Below are 19386 nucleotides of genomic sequence, written 5' to 3' on the forward strand. Positions count from 1 at the left end.
CATCTGAGGGTTAAACGAATATTTGGAGCAGCAAAATTTAATTCGAATATTTTTTTCTAATCGAATACTCGAGTTCATCCATTAATCATTGCAGCACTAGAGATTTTATTTCAGGTCTGAGTGGAAAGTCAATAGGAGTGAAACATTTTGTGAGAGTTGGAAATGCATGCTAGTAATTTATAACATTTTACATTGTTCTCTTCATATTTTCTGTCAAATTTGTCGTTTCCAACTGTGCCTGATCAGCGAGCTGAATGTTAACACAGTGCAGTTTACATTAAAGTTAGTTGTTGTTCTTTCTTTTCTCGTGTGTCAGCAGTCCCCGAAGGGAAATTAGGACTCGCTCCCTCTGCCAAAAAAAGTGCAAACACAAAGCTGCTGCGGCTGCTTCCTTTCCAAAGCGTCTCATTGAACTCGTCACAGATTGTCTTTAGAAGAACGCGATCACTCCAACAAATCGTCGGAGACGACGAGGGTGTAAAAACAACAACGTGTAAATGATTTTAAAGAAGCAGTAAAAGTAAAAAGTGGCTGTTTTCACAGTTATTACTTGGTATTGTCTCGTTTACCACATTGTGTGCAGCCAATAAGCCTTTCAGAATTGGGTTGTTGGAAGTAACACTGTTATACGAGGCCATGTAAACACATTCAAAACTAGATTATAACACTTTTCTAAAGCTAATATCTGGTATGGTACGACCAAGCCCAGTGGTACACAGGCTCTTTCTAATCCACTACAGTTCAGCTGTATTCAACCTGAACTACAGTACTATTAATATTTAATGTTTTAGAACTGTTTCGGAGAAACGAGTGAAATAATATTTAACGCAATACTCAAAGGTGTGAGGAAATACTCCAGCAAGTGATTTTAACGTGATAGCAGACTATATTTCTGATGCAAATGCATCAAAACGTGAGATAAAAGGCTTTATAATGAAAGTAAATCCACATTAATCTTCCTTTCTCAAATGTATTGATCCCATCCACTAATAAATCTCCAAGCAGAAGATCAGAGGTGGGTTGAGTAGCCAAAGATTTTACTCAAGTAAGAGTAGTGTTACATCAAAATAATATTAGTCAAGTAAAAGTAAATGTAGACATCCAAAAAATGTACTCTAGTAGAAGTTTTAAAAAAAAGTATTTGGTGAAAAGAATACTCAATTAATGAGTAACATTTTGAGTAACTGCTGAAGATGTTTGTTATATATATATATATTTTTTTTAATTGTATTTTTTTCTCAGCACAACGTTATCTATAGGAACTGTTATTATTATAATGTACCATAGATTTCATAATATATTGACGGGACGCGGGGCCGATTAATAGGGGGCCTATCTCTGTCAAAGCTGACTGAGTGGAAACACAAAGAGCTTTTAACGTTGAAAATTCTTGTGAATAAATGCTTAAATCCCTGAATTTTTTTATAGATATGGATGTAAAACAGTCTCGATTCTTGGTTAAAAGCAAAAAAAAAAAAAAAAAAAAAAACGTACAGTTAGCATTTATCTTACGTAAATATGTTGAATGTTTTTCTGGTCTTTAAGCCACTGTGTCGCCGCCTTATCACCTCAAAGAGCTTTTTACGTTGAAAATTCTTGTGAATAAATGCTTAAATCCCGGAATTCTTTATAGATATGGATGTAAAACAGTCTCACTTGTTGGTTAAAAGCAAAAAAAAAAAAAAAAAAAAAAAAAAGGGCAGTTAGCATATATTTTTTTGTGTAAATATGTCGAATGTTTTTCTAGTCTTTAAGCCACTGTGTCGCCGCCTTATCACCACAAAAAGCTTATTACGTTGAAAGTTCTTCTGAATAAATGCTTAAATCCCTGAATTCTTTATAGATATGAATGTAAAACAGTCTCGATTCTTGGTTAAAAGCAAAAAACCGGGCAGTTAGCATTTATTTTACGTAAATATTGCGAATTATGACGCCAATGCCGTTGCGGTTAATTTCTCCCATTGATTTTTTTTTCACAATGTTTCAAAATGCATAATGTTTTCCTTTTACAAAATAACATAAACAACAAGACAAATAGAGCTTTTGATAGCAAAGTAACAATTTATTTACACATAACTGAGAGATGACACTGTTGTGGCTGCGACAGCCGGAGTAAACTTTTCCCTCATCGCTGCCTGTCTCTGCTCAGCGAGCAGCATGGACTTAACGACATCGTCCGCTGCACTGGTGGTCCCTGTCGTTCTGCTCGGTCGTCCAGCGCCTGGCATCCCAGGCGTCCTAGCGGTTGTTCTGCTCGGTCATCCGCCGCCTGGCATCCTGGACGTCCATTCGGTCGTCTTCCGCTGGCGCCCCGGCCGTGCGGCCCGGCCGTTTGCTCCGTTGAATCGGGTTGCGGGTCTTACCAAATGCACTACTGCCCTCCAGTGGCCAGTTTTATTGCTTTAAAATGCATTTTCCAGCGTTGTGCTTTCGATCTAAGTTGAATCAGAACCCAGGGATGTCTCTTGTGAAAAAAAAAAACTAAAAGACATATAAATACGTCTTTGGGACACTGAAACAGTTAAAAATAGAACATTATTATACGTTTATGGGAGCAAATGAGTTAAGTGTCATTCGGCTAACTTTGTCACCAACTCCATTTATATCCATTCCAGTTGTCTTTGATATCCATTCAAAAGTGACATAATTTGCCGGATGACACTTAATGACATCTGTCATAAGGATTCATTAATGCTCATTTCAGTGTCATGTCATAATTATGACAGCGTTATGACAGTCTTATGATGCCACTGTCAAATAGTGTTACCGAACAGTCACACGGTAACGAGAATAGCGCATCTATGGATAGCATGCTAGCAGACTGCAAAAATCTATAATAATTATGATGGTTTCATGACAGTCCTATGACACCACTGTCAAATAAAGTGTTAATGTGTGACCGTTCTGTCATCATGTGCTAGCTAGCGCAACACCAGAAAGCTAGGCTTGTTCATTTATTACGCTTGTGACATCGTAACAAGAATTGCTGGTGGTGCTTGTTTTAAAATGTTTCAGAACCACAGCTCTAATACATAAAGAAAAACAATGTGCAACGCTTTCGGAGTTACAAACAAAGTCATTATCTTGGTGAAAGCGGTGTTGGTTGTCACAATTTTTCCTCTTTTGTGAATTTTTAGAGCAAGCACAATAACTTGGATTTTTTAAAACTTTATTAGAATTTTGTTTTTTTGATCAAAGATCTCGACACCTTGTGACAACCATACCCATTGTGGAGTTGGTTGTCACTAGTTATTTTCTTTTAAAATGATAGCTATCCTGCGATTGGCTGGCAACCAGTTCAGGGTGTCCCCTGCCTACTGCCCGTAGTTGGCTGGGATAGGCTCCAGCACCTCCGCGACCCTCGTGAGGAATAGTGGCATGGAAAATGAATGAATGAATGATAGCTATCCTCCTAATGAAATGTACTCCTTAAAAAATGAACTGACTAAATAATGAAAATTCACAAAAATACATTGTACCATTAAATTAATGTAGGTTTACAATGTTGCTTTTACAATGTTACAATGTTTACAAAAGATGTCATTGTACTCAATAACTTGTATAAAAATGTATTCAACACAAAATTTAAATAAATTCCAGAACTCAACATCAACATCTTTTCTCATAAACTAGGTTCATACCACACGTCTTAATGCACAAATCCGATTTTTTCGTGTTTTTCAGACTCGGGTGAGCCATTAAATTGATAATCTGAACGGGACAAGTTGAATAGAAGTGGACCATTTCAAATCCGATCTGGGTCACTTTCATATGCAGTTTAAATCCGATCTGGGCCACATTTTTTCAGAATGTGGCGGTGATCTGAACTGTCAAGTCTCCCAAATTGAAGTTTATGCAGCAATTATGTCGGCAAAGAGCGAGAGCGGCAGGCAGGACGGCAGTGATGTAGCTGTGAATTAGCGTTAGCGCCTAGTTTGAACTCGGCTTTTACGCAAGGGGCGGGCTTTACCACAGTCATAAAAAAAAATAAAAATGAAGAAAACATAACCCTAATAATGCTTGGTTTTCTTTTCGTGCACAAAATAAGCAATATTTCAGAATTTGCTTACGTGGCCGAGTCAGGGCAAACTGACGCACAGTGAATATAAGAGTAAAGGGGAATCATTAACTCATTCACTCCCAGCCGTTTTCACCGGAGCAAGGCCCTTCGCTCCCGGCCGTTTTACTGGATTTTGACTGATTTTGCAAGGCCCACAGAAAATGCTGTTATATTGCGATATAAACATGACACCCACCAAAAGAAAGATTAGACTCTCTTCTTTCAGCAGCAAAAAAGTAAGTTCATATCTTTTTCCATTCTTTAGAAATCAGCTTTAGTAAATAGCTTAGTTTGAGCAATTTTCCAATTTCTGATGAAAAAAACAAAGAAATTGAGCTTTTTGAGAAAGCATACATTTCAAACATAACTTTGATTTTAACACAGCTATTTTTTGCGTTAGTTACTGTATATCCCAAACATCTGAATGTTTTCCTTTTACAAAATAACATAACTGTTAAGGCAAGGTAGGCAAAGTTGATTTGGACCAAAATGCGAGCCGGAAACAGATGAAGTGTGAAGTGGTATTTATTGTACAAGGACAAAGTGTTGAGCGGCTGGTGGGTTGAATGATCAATGGCTGTGGCTGTGGCTGCAAGATGGGTGGGTGTCCTGATGGCAAAAAACAGAATTAGTTCAAAGTTCAAAGACAAGAGTCACAAACTACAAGCTTAGTTGGCCGATGTACCAATGGTGACTGGCAGAATCATCTGGCACCTGCTTGCTGTCCAGGCCGATCCTTATGAGCAGTGTTGATTGATGATGAGCTGCAGGTGCGCTCCACGTGAGCCAAGATTGGAGTGATTTCAGACATCAAAAACAGGAAGTGTTATACCAATAAAAGCCAGCAGAGGGGAGTGTGGGCACAGACCACCACAGTACCCCCCTCTCAACGGACGCCACCGGGCGGCCTGCCCGGCTTCCCGGGGTTGGCAGCGTAGAAATCCCGCAACAGGGATGGGTCCAGAATCAGACTACGGGAGATCCATGACCTCTCCTCGGGGCCATAGCCCACCCAATCCACCAGAAACTGAAAACCACGGCCGCGAGGTCGGACATCCAGAATCTTGGAGACTGCAAATGCCGGGTGGCCATCAATGAGAAGGGGTGGAGGAGGTTTAACAGCCGGAGGGCAGAGGTCACTGGAGGAAACAGGCTTGAGCAGGGAAACATGAAAGGTGGGATGCACGTTCATGGATGCCGGGAGGTCCAACCGAACAGCGGAAGGGTTGATGATTTTCGTGATTTTGTAAGGGCCAACAAACCGGGGGGCTAATTTGCGTGACTCCACCTGCAAGGGAAGGTCCCGGGCAGACAACCAGACCTCTTGTCCCACCTTGTATTCCGGGGCTGGTGAACGGTGGAGATCGGCTAGCTTCTTGTTCTTCTCGGCCGTGCGAGTGAGGGCAGCCCTTACGGTCCTCCAGATCCCCCTAATCCTGCTAATGTGGTCCTTCACGGAAGGGACAGCCACTTCCCCTTCCTGCTCTGGGAACAAAGGAGGCTGGAAACCGTTACAGGCCATGAAAGGGGACATACCGGTGGCTGAGCTGATGAGTGAGTTATGGGCGTACTCCACCCAGGGAAGGAAAGTGCTCCAGGAAACTGGATGATGGGCGGTGACACAACGCAGGGCGGCCTCTAGATCCTGGTTGGCTCTTTCGGTCTGGCCGTTGGTCTGGGGATGGTATCCTGAGGAAAGACTGGGTGCCGTGCCAACCACCTTGCAGAACTCTTTCCACACCACTGAGGAGAACTGGGGACCACGGTCTGAAACGATATCTTGAGGGAGGCCGTGAAGCCTGAACACATGCTTAACTAACAGGTTGGCGGTTTCCAGAGCAGATGGCAATTTGGGAAGGGGAACATAGTGAACAGACTTTGAGAAACGATCAATAACGGTAAGAATAACAGTGTTACCTTCAGAGGGAGGCAGACCGGTTATGAAATCAACTGCAATGTGGGACCAAGGTCTACTGGGAACAGGGAGGGGGCATAGCAGACCAGCGGGTGGCTGATGGGAGGCCTTCCCTCGAGCACAGACCGTGCAGGCATTGACGAATTCGCGGGCATCTTTGGCCATACCAGGCCACCAGAACGACTGCCGGAGGAAAGAGAGGGTCCTATGGATACCAGGGTGACAGGTTAGTTTGGTAGAATGGCTCCATTCCAGGACTTGAGACCGTACAGCAGATGGGACAAATAGGCGATTCGGAGGACCGTTTCCTGGATCTGGATCGGCTTTCTGAGCTTCCCTGACTGAAGATGTAATCTCCCATCTTGCAGCGCCAACCACGCAGGACGAGGGAAGAATGGTTCCAGGGTCTACAGAGCTAGGACATGGTGAATGTAGCCGTGATAGTGCATCAGCCTTGCCATTGCGTGAACCTGGGCGATATGACAATGAAAAATTGAACCGGGTAAGGAACAGTGACCAGCGGGCTTGTCGGGGGTTGAGACGCTGTGCGGATTGTATGTAGGAGAGGTTTTTGTGATCTGTCCAGATGAGGAATGGGATTTTTGTGCCTTCTAGCCAGTGACGCCATTCCTGCAGGGCCAAAACAACAGCGAGCAATTCCCGGTTTCCAACATCGTAGTTCCTTTCAGCAGGACTGAGCCGTCGGGAGAAAAAGGCACATGGGTGCAGCTTGTGGGTAGTGAGGTCTCGCTGGGACAAGATGGCCCCAACTCCGGTGTCTGACGCATCCACCTCCACAACAAATTGTTGCGAGGTGTCGGGGTGTTTGAGAATGGGGGCAGAGGTGAAGAGTGATTTTAACTGTGAAAACGCCTTACCAGCAGCATCGGACCAGGCAAAAGGGTGTTTGGTGGAAGTGAGTTGAGTCAAGGGGAGGGCCACCTTGCTGTAGTCCCGGATAAAGCGACGGTAGAAATTGGCGAAGCCCAGAAATCTCTGAAGCTCCTTCCGTGTACTGGGATTTGGCCAATCAACAACTGCTTGGATCTTTATAGGGTCTGGTTTGAGGTGCCCCTGGGCGATTATGTAACCCAAAAAACTCACTGAGGACACATGGAACTCACACTTCTCTGGTTTAACAAAAAGCCTGTTCTCCAGAAGCCGCTGCAAGACCATCCTGACGTGGCGGCGGTGCTCCTCTAGGGAACGGGAAAACACAAGTATATCGTCAAGAAAGATAAACACAAAACGATTCAGAACGTCTCTGAACAGGTCATTCATGAGTCTTTGAAAGACAGCGGGGGCATTTGTTAGTCCAAAGGGCATTACTAGGTATTCAAAATGACCAAGGGGAGTGTTGAACGCCGTCTTCCACTCATCTCCCTCACGGATTCGGACGAGATGGTATGCAGTTCGGAGATCCAGCTTGGTGAACAACCTGGCATGACTGAAGGGCTCAAAAGAAGGGTCAATTAGAGGCAACGGGTACTTATCCTTTATTGTGATCTGGTTTAGGATGTGGTAATCGATGCATGGCCGCAGGCCGCCATCCTTCTTGCCCACGAAGAAGAAGCCAGCACCGACAGGAGAGGAGGAGGGACGGATGATACCAGATGCCAAGGATTCTCTGATGTAGTCTTCCATAGCTGCTCTTTCAGGACCGGATATGTTGTAGAGCCTGCTTGTTGGAAGGGGTGCACCTGGCAAGAGATTAATGGCACAATCATAGGGGCGATGGGGAGGCAGAGTGTGGGCGAGGTCCTTGCTGAACACTGTCGCCAGGTCATGATATTCAGGGGGCACGTTGGTGAGGTCAGGTGGCTCTGGAGGATGGACTGGCTCTTTGACCGGTCTCCCGATTGCGTGTGCTGCGCCAAGACACTCTAGGTGGCAGTGATTGCTCCACCCCACAATCTTCCCCACCGTCCAGTTAATGTTTGGGTTGTGAAGCTTGAGCCAGGGGAGACCAAGGATAACATGTGCCACGGGAGAAGGGATAATAAATAATTGTATTGTTTCATGATGATTTCCTGAGACTTTTAGCATGAGAGGAACGGTGCGATGAGTTACTGAAAACAGTTTTCTGCCATCCACTGCTTCCACCACTTTGGGGGCCTTGAGGGGTTCGAGAGGGATTTTAGCTTGATCCGCAAAGCCTTTGTCCATGAAACTGTCGTCAGCGCCAGAATCAATGAATACCTGTAGTGGCATAGCGTCTAAACCATGGGAGATGCTAGCAGGGAGAATGAGTCGTGACTTAGAGCAGGAATCCGAGAAGGCTTGGCTCACCAAGGTGCTCCCACTTATCAGGTGAACCCGGTCTTTTGGCCGTGCATGGCAGGTGATTGCAAAGTGTCCAGTTGGCCCAGGTTGTAGGGGTTCTTCCAACAGAGGGGGGGGTGTCGGTCGCTTAGTGTCACTGGGGGATGGTTTGACTGAATCGGCAGAGGGAGACATGAGTGGCCGGAACATACTTGGCCTAATGGCTTTCTCCCTGTTCCGTTCTCTGATGCGGTTATCGATCTTTATTGAAAGGGAAATCATTTCCTCGAGGGTGGAAGGTTCATCCTGTGTTGCTAGTACGTCTTTTATTTCTTCCGCCAAATTACGTGAAAAGACAGATATTAGAGCCAGCTCACCCCAGCCACTCTCCGCGGCCAAAATACGGAAAGCGATCGAAAAGTCTGCCACTGATTGAGAACCCTGCTGAAGGGAAAAAAGGCGATTTCTGGCCTCTCTCCCACGAACGGGGTGATCAAACACTCTTCGTAGTTCCCCAGAAAATGCCTCAAAAGAATTTAGCACTGGTGAATTTCTCTCCCAAAGTGCTGTTGCCCACTGCCCAGCCTTTCCCCTCAACAAGTTAATACAAAAAGCAACTCTAGCAGCATCAGAGGCATAACTACAAGGCTGCAAGTTAAAAACGAGATTGCAATTGAGTAAAAAACGTCTGCAAGAGCCCAACTCCCCAGAGTAACATTCGGGAGTTGGAATAAAAACGTCCGGCCGAAGGGGGGGCGGTAGGCCACCAGTAGGACTACTTACAGATACAGTAGGACCGGCCCTGGAAAGGTAAGGATCGGCCCTGGAAGGGGGAGATTGTGAGAGCTGCGTCTTGACCTGCTTTAAGTCCATGGAAATCCTCTGGAGAATCCCTCCGAGGCTACATAGCGTCAGCTCATGCTTGTCCAGCATGACTCCCTGGTGTCCGAGGGCCTCTTGGAGGGTGTCAGCGGTCGCTTGGTCCATTTTTGTTGGCCAGATGATTATGTTAAGGCAAGGTAGGCAAAGTTGATTTGGACCAAAATGCGAGCCGGAAACAGATGAAGTGTGAAGTGGTATTTATTGTACAAGGACAAAGTGTTGAGCGGCTGGTGGGTTGAATGATCAATGGCTGTGGCTGTGGCTGCAAGATGGGTGGGTGTCCTGATGGCAAAAAACAGAATTAGTTCAAAGTTCAAAGACAAGAGTCACAAACTACATTCTTCATACTGGCACCTGCTTGCTGTCCAGGCCGATCCTTATGAGCAGTGTTGATTGATGATGAGCTGCAGGTGCGCTCCACGTGAGCCAAGATTGGAGTGATTTCAGACATCAAAAACAGGAAGTGTTATACCAATAAAAGCCAGCAGAGGGGAGTGTGGGCACAGACCACCACAATAACAACTAGACAAATAAAACTATGATAGCAAAGTAACAATTTATTTACACATAACTAACTGAGATGACGCTGTTGTTTCCCTCATCGCCGCCTGTCTCATGAAGATGGATTTTTTTGAGTCTCTGCGGGGTCTGCTCGGCGAGCAGCACGGACTCGACATCGTCCGCTTCACTGGTGGTCTCGGTCGTTCTGCTCGGTCGTCCAGCGCCTGGCATCCCGGGTGTCCTCTCGGTTGTTCTGCTCGGTCGTCCGCCGCCTGGCATCCTTCCGGTGGCGTCCCGGCTGTGTGGCCTGGCCGTTCGTTGCCGTTGAATCGGGTTGCGGGTCTTACCAAATGTGCTACTGCCCTCCAATAGTCAGTTTTATTGCTTTAAAATGGATTTTCAGCTTTGTGCTTTGGAGCTCAGTTGAATCAGAACCCAGAGATGTCACTTATGAAAAAAAACATAAAAGGGACACTGGAACAATTAAAAATAGAACATATTTATACGTTTTTGGGAGCAAATTAGTTCATGTCTCATATTTGTTTCCTCTTTTTGGAAATCAAAATATGATCACCCTGGAATGATGCCAGCATGTGTTGTCATTTGTTTTTATCCTTCTGCGTATGAGGGTCAGTTTGCTCAGCGCGTGTTGGACTGCGAATTAGTGCGCATGCGTAATAATGGATAAAGTTAGTCTGAACGAGCACGCCAAAAAAAGAAAAAAAAGATATTACAAAAAATCGGAATTGTGCATTAAGACCTGCAGTATGAACCTATTCATACAGTAGTTAGACCTTGCCTGAAACACAGAGATGACATGCGCTCTCCAAATTTACCGCTTGTATTCTCACCGCCTATTTTCCAGTTTTTTTTTTTTTTTTTTTTTTTTTTGGGGGGGGGTTGTATTCATACAACTGGAGGCAGAAAGTACAAGCATAGCCAGATTTAGCAAAAAGTAAGTTTTGCAGGGTTCTGTGTGATGCGGAAATGACGCAATTTTGGTTATCATTCCAAATGACTAAAAATAAATGGAAAATTGGCTGCATTTACATGTTGTCAGAAAGGATTAAAAAGTCAGTCATTCGCAAATTCATCCGGTTAAGGAGTCACGTTGCAGAAAAGCTCCATTTGATTCAACATTATGTTGCATTATATTTTTTATGTGCTTGACATTTGTTTTTACGCTGGTCGTTTAATTTTATTTTTTGCTGTATTTTTCTGTCATACTTTTAATGCCGGTCTGTAAAAATGTCTACATTAAACAACTATGGATTCTTCCCGACAGCTTAAAGACTAGCTGTAACCTTTTTGAGTTTTAGCGCGTCTGCTAGCTAGGAGACGACAAGACACATCAATTGGGAGGAAGTTCAGTTACATGGGAATCCTGGAGCACAGAGTCATATCCGTGCCCTCTTGACCCCGTGTTCCATTTTATCAGTTCGTTATTCGACGAGCCGCACTTGTCGTCCGTCCTCCAAACCGACCTGCGCAAGCATCCGCAATCCTTACACCCTCCTCAAATGAAAAGCCCAAGGATTCCAAACACGTCTCGCCTCATTCATCCGTTCCCACGCAGCTCACCTCCGATGATCCCGGCTGTTAGCGCCGCGACGGCATGCGGGGAATGAATAGAAGCTTGGCGATGCGGCCGGGGGCCGCGCACATCGCAACGGTCATCGGCAATTATCCGCTGAAAAATGGAGCTAATTGATTCTGGCCGGTCTTTTTTTCCCAGTCGCGAGCTGAAGCTGCCGAGAAATGAAACACATAATTAACCTTTGAAGCGGTTAAAAGGGTGTGAAGGGAAAAAAAGCAGACTGTTAGGACAAGTAATCATGCGGCAATGATTTTTGCCTTGCGGTCGGTGCAACATTTTAATACACAAAACAACAGCTCAAAGAGGAGAACCATCCTATTTGGAATATTCTTTTTACTTTGGACCTTTGCCCATTGGCTAAATTATATTACATATTAGCATTTTATTTGAAGTCAAATAACAAGGTAGGTGTTTCGTTTTTGTCTCGTCAGGTGAATGTTACCTGATGGAGTGGTCCGACTGGAGCTCTTGCGTCAGCATCTGCGTCAAAGATGCCGGAGTCGACTTTGGTTCGGTTCGGGTGAGATCACGAGCTGTGGTGGCCCAGGAGCCGGAGAACCTGCAGCTGTGTCCGGATCAAGCATGGGAGTCAGAACCTTGTTCAGGTAAAGCACATACAGTGGGGCAAATAAGTATTTAGTCAACCACCAATTGTGCAAGTTCTCCTACTTGAAGATTACAGAGGCCTGTAATTGTCAGCATGGGTAAACCTCAACCATGAAAGACAGAATGTGGGGAAAAAAACAGCAAATCACATTGTTTGATTTTAAAGAATTTATTTCCAAAAGAGTGGAAAATAAGTATTTGGTCACCTACAAACAAGCAAGATTTCTGTCTGTCAAAGAGGTGTAACTTCTTCTAACGAAGCTCCACTCGTTACCTGTATTAATGGCACCTGTTTTAACTCATTATCGGTATAAAAGACACCTGTCCACAACCACAGTCCACACACTCCAAACTCCACTATGGCCAAGACCAAAGAGCTGTCGAAGGACACCAGAGACAAAATTGTAGACCTGCACCAGGCTGGGAAGACTGAATCTGCAATAGGTAAAACACTTGGTGTACATAAATCAACTGTGGGAGCAATTATTAGAAAATGGAAGACATACAAGACCACTGATAATCTCCCTCGATCTGGGGCTCCATGCAAGATCTCACCCCTTGGCGTCAAAATGATAACAAGAACGGTGAGCAAAAATCCAAGAACCACACGGGGGGACCTAGTGAATGACATACAGAGAGCTGGAACCACAGTAACAAAGGCTACTATCAGTAACACAATGCGCCGCCAGGGACTCAAATCCTGCACTGCCAGACGTGTCCCCCTGCTGAAGAAAGTACACGTCCAGGCCCGTCTGCAATTCACTAGAGAGCATTTGGATTATCCAGAAGAGGACTGGGAGAATGTGTTATGGTCAGATTAAAACCAAAATAGAACTTTTTGGTAGAAACACAGGTTCTCGTGTTTGGAGGAAGAAGAATACTGAATTGCATCCAAAGACCACAATACCCACTGTGAAGCATGGGGGTGGAAACATTATGCTTTGGGGCTGTTTTTCTGCAAAGGGACCAGGACGACTGATCTGTGTAAAGGAAAGAATGAATGGGGCCATGTATCGAGAGATTTTGAGTGAAAATCTCCTTCCATCAGCAAGGGCATTGAAGATGAGACGTGGCTGGGTCTTTCAGCATGACAATGATCCCAAACACACAGCCAGGGCAACAAAGGAGTGGCTTCGTAAGAAGCATTTCAAGGTCCTGGAGTGGCCTAGCCAGTCTTCAGATCTCAACCCCATAGAAAATCTGTGGAGGGAGTTGAAAGTCCATGTTGCCCAGCGACAGCCCCAAAACATCACTGCTCTAGAGGAGATCTGTATGGAGGAATGGGCCAAAATACCAGCAAGTGTGTGAAAAGCTTGTAAAGAGTTACAGACAACGTTTGCCCTCCGTTATTGCCAAGAAAGGGTACATAACAAAGTATTGAGATGAACTTTTGGTATTGACCAAATACTTATTTTCCACCATGATTTGCAAATAAATTCTTTTAAAATCAAACAATGTGATTTTCTGTTTTTTTTTTTCCACATTCCGTCTCTCATGGTTGAGGTTTACCCATGTTGACAATTACAGGCCTCTCTAATATTTTCAAGTGGGAGAACTTGCACAATTAGTGGTTGACTTAATACTTATTTGCCCCACTTTAAGTAACCCCTTCATACTAGACATTTGCCAATTACCTGTTTCAAGGTATACCGTGAAATGAAAACGTCAGGGTTTCAAAACCGCAAACATTTTCCATCATACCGTCCCTAAGGTACCAGCTATTTTTTATGTCCCAAAAATGCAGGGAGAAATCCCTCGCTTGCAGCTGCAAGGCTCAACCCTCCCCTACTAGTTGTTGCTCAGTGTCAGTGAGTCTGCTGTGCTACACTGTGGTGAAACTCCCATCGAAGAAAATGAAATCACTGGTATCGAAATAGAAAAGTTACTGGAAGCCGCGGTTTTGAGGAGGACGTCCATCCGACACGTAAACCATGTTTGCGGAGGGTGGCTGCCGAGAAGGCAATACCTCCAATATGATTTCACATTCATACCAAATTAAAGGTTAGTAAACAGTGTCATGAACATTTCCCACCAGCTACGAGAGTTAACTCCAGCGTGTTTAGTGTGTCTAGCGGTGGTCAAACGTGTTTTTTCTCTCTGGCAACTGTCTGAATTGAGAAAGAGAGCGTGTGTATAATGTAAACATGATACAAGTCATACACAGGTTCTTCTTATGGAAAATAATTCAATTATTTTATTTCTGATTGTAATAATGTTAAGCTGTAGCTGTGGGTTTAGGCTCTCCTAAAGGACTGCAGTAATTTTAATTTTATTAAGAATATTTCAGTTATTTTTTATTTTTTTCATTTATTTTAACATTATACTGATGTTCCAATTTGCTGATATGTTTTGAAAAATAACAATCCTGTTCAATGGGGGGGGGGGAATTGTTTTGTTTTGGGGGTTTTTTTAATCCAAGTATCGCAAAATAACACATTTTAGAGCTGTAATTGCAAGACGGTATAGCCCACCCCTGGTGGCCGAAAAATGTCATTGCATGTAATTGACTCTCCAATATATGAATTTGAAATTAAGACTTTTCCGGTAGAATGTTGTCTATAAAAGTTGTAAAGCAATAGAACAAACAATAACAATGACTGAAATGAGAAACAAAATATTTTTATAATGGTCAAAATTAATTGCTTGTAATTAATGTAAAGTGTATCGTCAAAAATCACAGCCACACATGTTTTTCTGCCATTTAAAATGAAAATAAAATTTGGACGTGCATATCCGTCAATGGCAGAACGTTACTTGGATGACAGTTGAGCGTCGAGAAGCTCTAATGTAAAGTGTATGGTTAAAAATCACAGCCACACATGTTTTTCTGCCATTTAAAATGAAAATAAAATTTGGACGTGCATACCCGTCAATGGCAGCGCCTTACTTGGGTGCCAGTTGAAGGTCAATAAACTCTAATGTAAAGTGTATGGTCAAAAATCACAGCCACACGTTTTTCTGCCATTTAAAATGAAAATAAAATTTGGACGTGCATACCCGTCAATGGCAGAACGTTACTTGGGTGCCAGTTGAACGTCGATAAGCTCTAATGTAAAGTGCATGGTTAAAAATCACAGCCACACGTTTTTCTGCCATTTAAAATGAAAATAAAATGTGGACGTGCATATCCATCTATGGCAGAGCCTTACTTGGGTGCCAGTTGAAGGTCAATAAGCTCTAATGTAAAGTGTATGGTCAAAAATCACAGCCACACGTTTTCCTGCCATTTAAAATGAAAGTAAAATTTGGACATGCAGAGCCGTCAATGGCATGGACTTGTATGGCCTGAAAAACAGCCATATACCCCAAAAAATGCCATATACCCCCCCACAAACCAAAATACATTTTGCCACATACCAAAAAAAATACCACATGGCGAAAAAAAAAAATGCCACATGGCAAAATCCATTTTGCCACATGGCAAAAAAATGCCACATGGCAAAAATATTTTGCCACGTGGCAAAAATATTTTGCCACGTGGCAAAAAAATTCCCACATGGCAAAAACATTTTGCCACATGGCAAAAACCACTTTTAGTTCTCGCTGTCTTTCAAAATCTTGCTGTAAGAGGGAGAGTCGTGTGCGCCTTTTTGGGGTTTCAAAAGGTTCCCATTCAATGGTGGATTTTGGCCAAAACAAGACCTACTACTGTGGGACCATTGGACTTACCAGGAAGTGAGTAAACATCGTGTTTTGTATGATGTCAAATACTTGGATCATTTTAATATGTAGGAGGCAGCTTTTGTGGCTGACATGCTCCTAGTCCCCTCAGCGGCTTGTCGCACATCCCCCCGCCGGGAGAGAACTATACTCGGCTTATTCCCCTCTTCATGTGCCCGGTGTTCTGTCAAATTTTCCGACCGATCAGAAATTGCAACTTTGAGTTAAAAATAGCCGCGAATACAGCGATTACAAACTAAACACTACAAACTTTCTTTAAATAAAGGACTACTTATGTTTGATCATGGATGTGCATGTAAAAAGCTCTCCTCATACACATTAGCTGCAGATGTTAGCTGCACAACAACTGCAGCCGCTTTGTAGTAGCAGGGGAACGAGCTGTAAATTGCTCTCCGCCGAGTGGTTTGCTGATCGGCGGAGACAATCGACAACCCAGTCGTCATGTTAAATGATCCGGGCTAGTTATGTGTGATTTTCTGCTTCGAAGACTTTGAAACATCACTCGGTTCGGGTTACCATCTCAGGCCTCTTGGTTTGTTTCCATGTAGGTGGCATAAAATATCATTCGGGAGGTGCGACAGTAAAGGTGAAGTCGACAGTTTTGACCATTATGGAGTAATTTTGCCATGTCGTCTTGAAAAAATGCATTTTTATTATTTCATATTCCATTTAGCACAAGACTGTTATTTGTCATCACCATGCCATTTATTTAGCTATTGGGGAAAAATACTTGGATAAAAAGAATACACTGTAAAAATTTTGAGTAGAGAGATTGAAACAATGACATTATGCGGCTGTCTTTGTCATGTTTTCCTCTTTCTGAATAATTCCCCCTCAACCGGCTGACTGGTCCTTCTCAAGCTATTTATTTAGCTATTGGGGAAAAAATACTTGGATAAAAAAAATATCCTGTAAAAATATTGGAGTGGAGAGACTGAAACAATGACATTTTGCGGCTCTCTTCGTCGCGTTTTCCTCGTTGTGAATAATTCCCCCTCAATGGGCTGCATACTAAATCACATGAAATCGTGACTCCGCTGACGTCATCCACATGTTGGGGACACTAGAGCCCTATAATGGTATGGGTGGATAACCGGCAGATTAAAAGACTAATTTCTCGTCATCTGCGCTTTGCTAAATTGTTTTATATAGTCGAATCGTCTTAAAATAGGATTCTATTTCACATAATAATCCTATTTAAGACTTTTTTTCTCCTGTCGTACACACTTTAAAATATTGCTCAAACAAAACTTAATTACGATGTCTTATTAGGACCTCAACCAAATTAGCTGACTCTCTGCGTCTTTTCGGGTATGACTTCTTGGGAGTTTTTTGTCGTTCAGGGGGTTGAATTTTCTACCATTAAAATGACTGTTATCAAGAAAATTAGATTAATTTTTATCCAGGGTATCGTCAAAGGTTCTTAACCAAAATGACCAAGTTCCTGTGTCTTTTCGGGCATGACTTTTTGAGACTTTTTTTGTATTTTTTTAGGGCTGTCAAACAATTAAAATGTCTTATCGCGTTAATTACAGCTTAAAAATTAATTAATCGTAATTCAAACCATCTATAAAATGTGCCATATTTTTCTGTAAAATATTGTTAGAATGAAAAGGTAAGACACAAGACGGAAATATACATTCTACATACGGTACATAAGTACTGTATTTGTTTATTATGATAATAAATCAACAAGATGGCATTAACATTATTAACATTCTCTTAAAGCGATCCATGGATAGAAAAACTTGTAGTTCTTAAAAGATAAATGTTAGTACAAGTTAGAGAAATTTTATATTAAAACCCCTCTTAATGTTTTCGTTTTATTAAAATTTGTAAAATTTGCAATCAAAAAATAAACTAGTAGCTCGCCATTGTTGATGTCATTACACCATGCTCACTCCCCAAACCCATAAAATCATTTGGACCCAACCGCCAGCAGAGGGCGCCAAACAACAAAAAACAAGGAACAAGTAACAAGCGGACATTACACTGCTGTTATTTTAATCTGAGAGGGGCATGTGCGTTAATTGCGTCAAATATTTTAACGTGATTAATTTAAAAAAATAATTACCGCCCGTTAACGCGATCATTTTGACAGCCCTGATTTTTTTTTTTTTTTTGTACTCTTCCTGAACGTGTCTACCAATGTTCATGCTGCTCAGTCTAAAAGGCTTTTGGGGCTGAATTTTCCAATATTGAAGATATTTCACAAACAAGACTTAATTACAAGGTCTTCAAAGAACCTCAACCAAAATAGCTGGCTTTCTGTGTCTTTTCAGTCTTGTCTCATGAGACTTTTCTGTGGGTCTACTCTTGATGATAGACGTGTGCTATATCTTACTAGCTACAAGAACTGACGTTTCCCCAAACTGCCGAATCACTTCAGAGCACTACCAGACTCAATTTCAGGAGGATGCCTGCGATTTGGAAAGAGACAGAAGTGGCTTGAGCTACTTCAGATGAACCGGAGCTTCTAGATGACGAGAAGAGATAGAAGATCTCGTCTTGTCTTTGTTCAAGGTTAAATTGTTCATTTCCTCTGGCTGAGTCTGCAGAGACGCTGATGCTGATATCCCCTCGCAGCACCACTGATATACGCTCATTAAGCCGGGCTCTCAGTGAACATTAAAACACTCGGCTGCACTCGTTTGACGTTTACGACCTACACACGTACAAAACGACGCAACTGCTTTCTTATCATCCCTCAACACTTTAATTTTTTTTTCTTCATTTTAGGAGGCGAATGTTTTGAGTACAAGTGGCTGAGCAGCTTTCGACCCAACACGTCACGACCGCTCATCTGGTGTCAGCGCTCTGACGGACTCAACGTCAGCGGTAAGAACATTACAGTCACTCTCCGATAAACACTAAGTATTTAGAAACTCAGCTTTTTAAAGTCACCGTACACAATGTTTGTATTACGACTGCACTTTTTAACTTTTAAGAATTGATGACTTACCCATCAACTGCCTTGTGCTATTTCCAAGACGCGCCGTCAAAGACAAACTCGGCTTTTTACAATTACTACCAAATTTGAATCACGTATGCAAAACAAATAATAATAATTAAAACATCCCGATCGATCGGGTCCGATCATGTCATTTTCAAAGTATCGGAATCGGCAAAAAATATCGGACATGCCTTTTTTAATATATATATTTTTTAATTAAATAGTTTTCTAATTGTATTTAACATTACAGACATAATGTCTTACACTCATCCAGAATCTTTAGCTTTGGCTTAAAGTGCCTGTGACACGAAAAAGCATGCTTATTTCATAATACAAGCGGTATTTTATGCCTCTGAATGATATGGGCCGCTTGGATGTGTGTGGAAGCGATCGCTATTTTTATTTAGTTTTTTGAATCCTGCGCCATGAAAATGAGTGACTTCCGGCTTCGGTCTTGCATTGAGGAGGAGGGCGCTGTGACGTGTACGGTAGAAGACGTCCTCTTCACGCTACAGTGTACTGTTGTGTATGAGGACGAAGGATTCAGCTGATTTTGCGCATTAATACGTTTATTTTTTGCATCACGCCAGCCAAACGGCTGCAGAAAAATCATTCTGTATGAGGGAGAGGCGTATGCGCCTTTTTGGAGTTTCAAAAGGTTCCCATTCACCGTGGATATTTACTATGGGACCATTGGACTTACGAGGAAGTGAGTAAACATCTTGTTTTGTATTATGTCAAATACGAATACAGCGATTACAAAGTAAACACTACAAACTTCCTTTAAATGGAGGACTACTTACGTTTGATCATTGATAGGCATGTAAAAAGCTCTCCTAATGCTCATTAGCAGCAGCACGTTAGTTGCACAACAACTCCAGCCACCCTCCTCCGGGGAACGAACTGTAAATTGCTCTCCGACGGGCGGT

At 42.8% G+C, this 19386-nt stretch overlaps 1 protein-coding gene across 1 annotated transcript in view; it reads left to right on the plus strand.

Moving 5' to 3' along the window:
* Positions 1-19386, plus strand: part of thsd7ab (thrombospondin, type I, domain containing 7Ab) — a 303730-nt gene that overhangs the window by 270975 nt on the left and 13369 nt on the right. The window contains exons 23-24 of the mRNA XM_057834514.1: positions 11649-11822; positions 18244-18342. Coding sequence (XP_057690497.1) covers positions 11649-11822; positions 18244-18342 — 273 coding nt within the window. The remainder of the gene's footprint in view (positions 1-11648; positions 11823-18243; positions 18343-19386) is intronic.

This window comes from Corythoichthys intestinalis, chromosome 4 (assembly GCF_030265065.1).
Source record: "Corythoichthys intestinalis isolate RoL2023-P3 chromosome 4, ASM3026506v1, whole genome shotgun sequence".
Lineage (NCBI taxonomy): Eukaryota > Metazoa > Chordata > Actinopteri > Syngnathiformes > Syngnathidae > Corythoichthys > Corythoichthys intestinalis.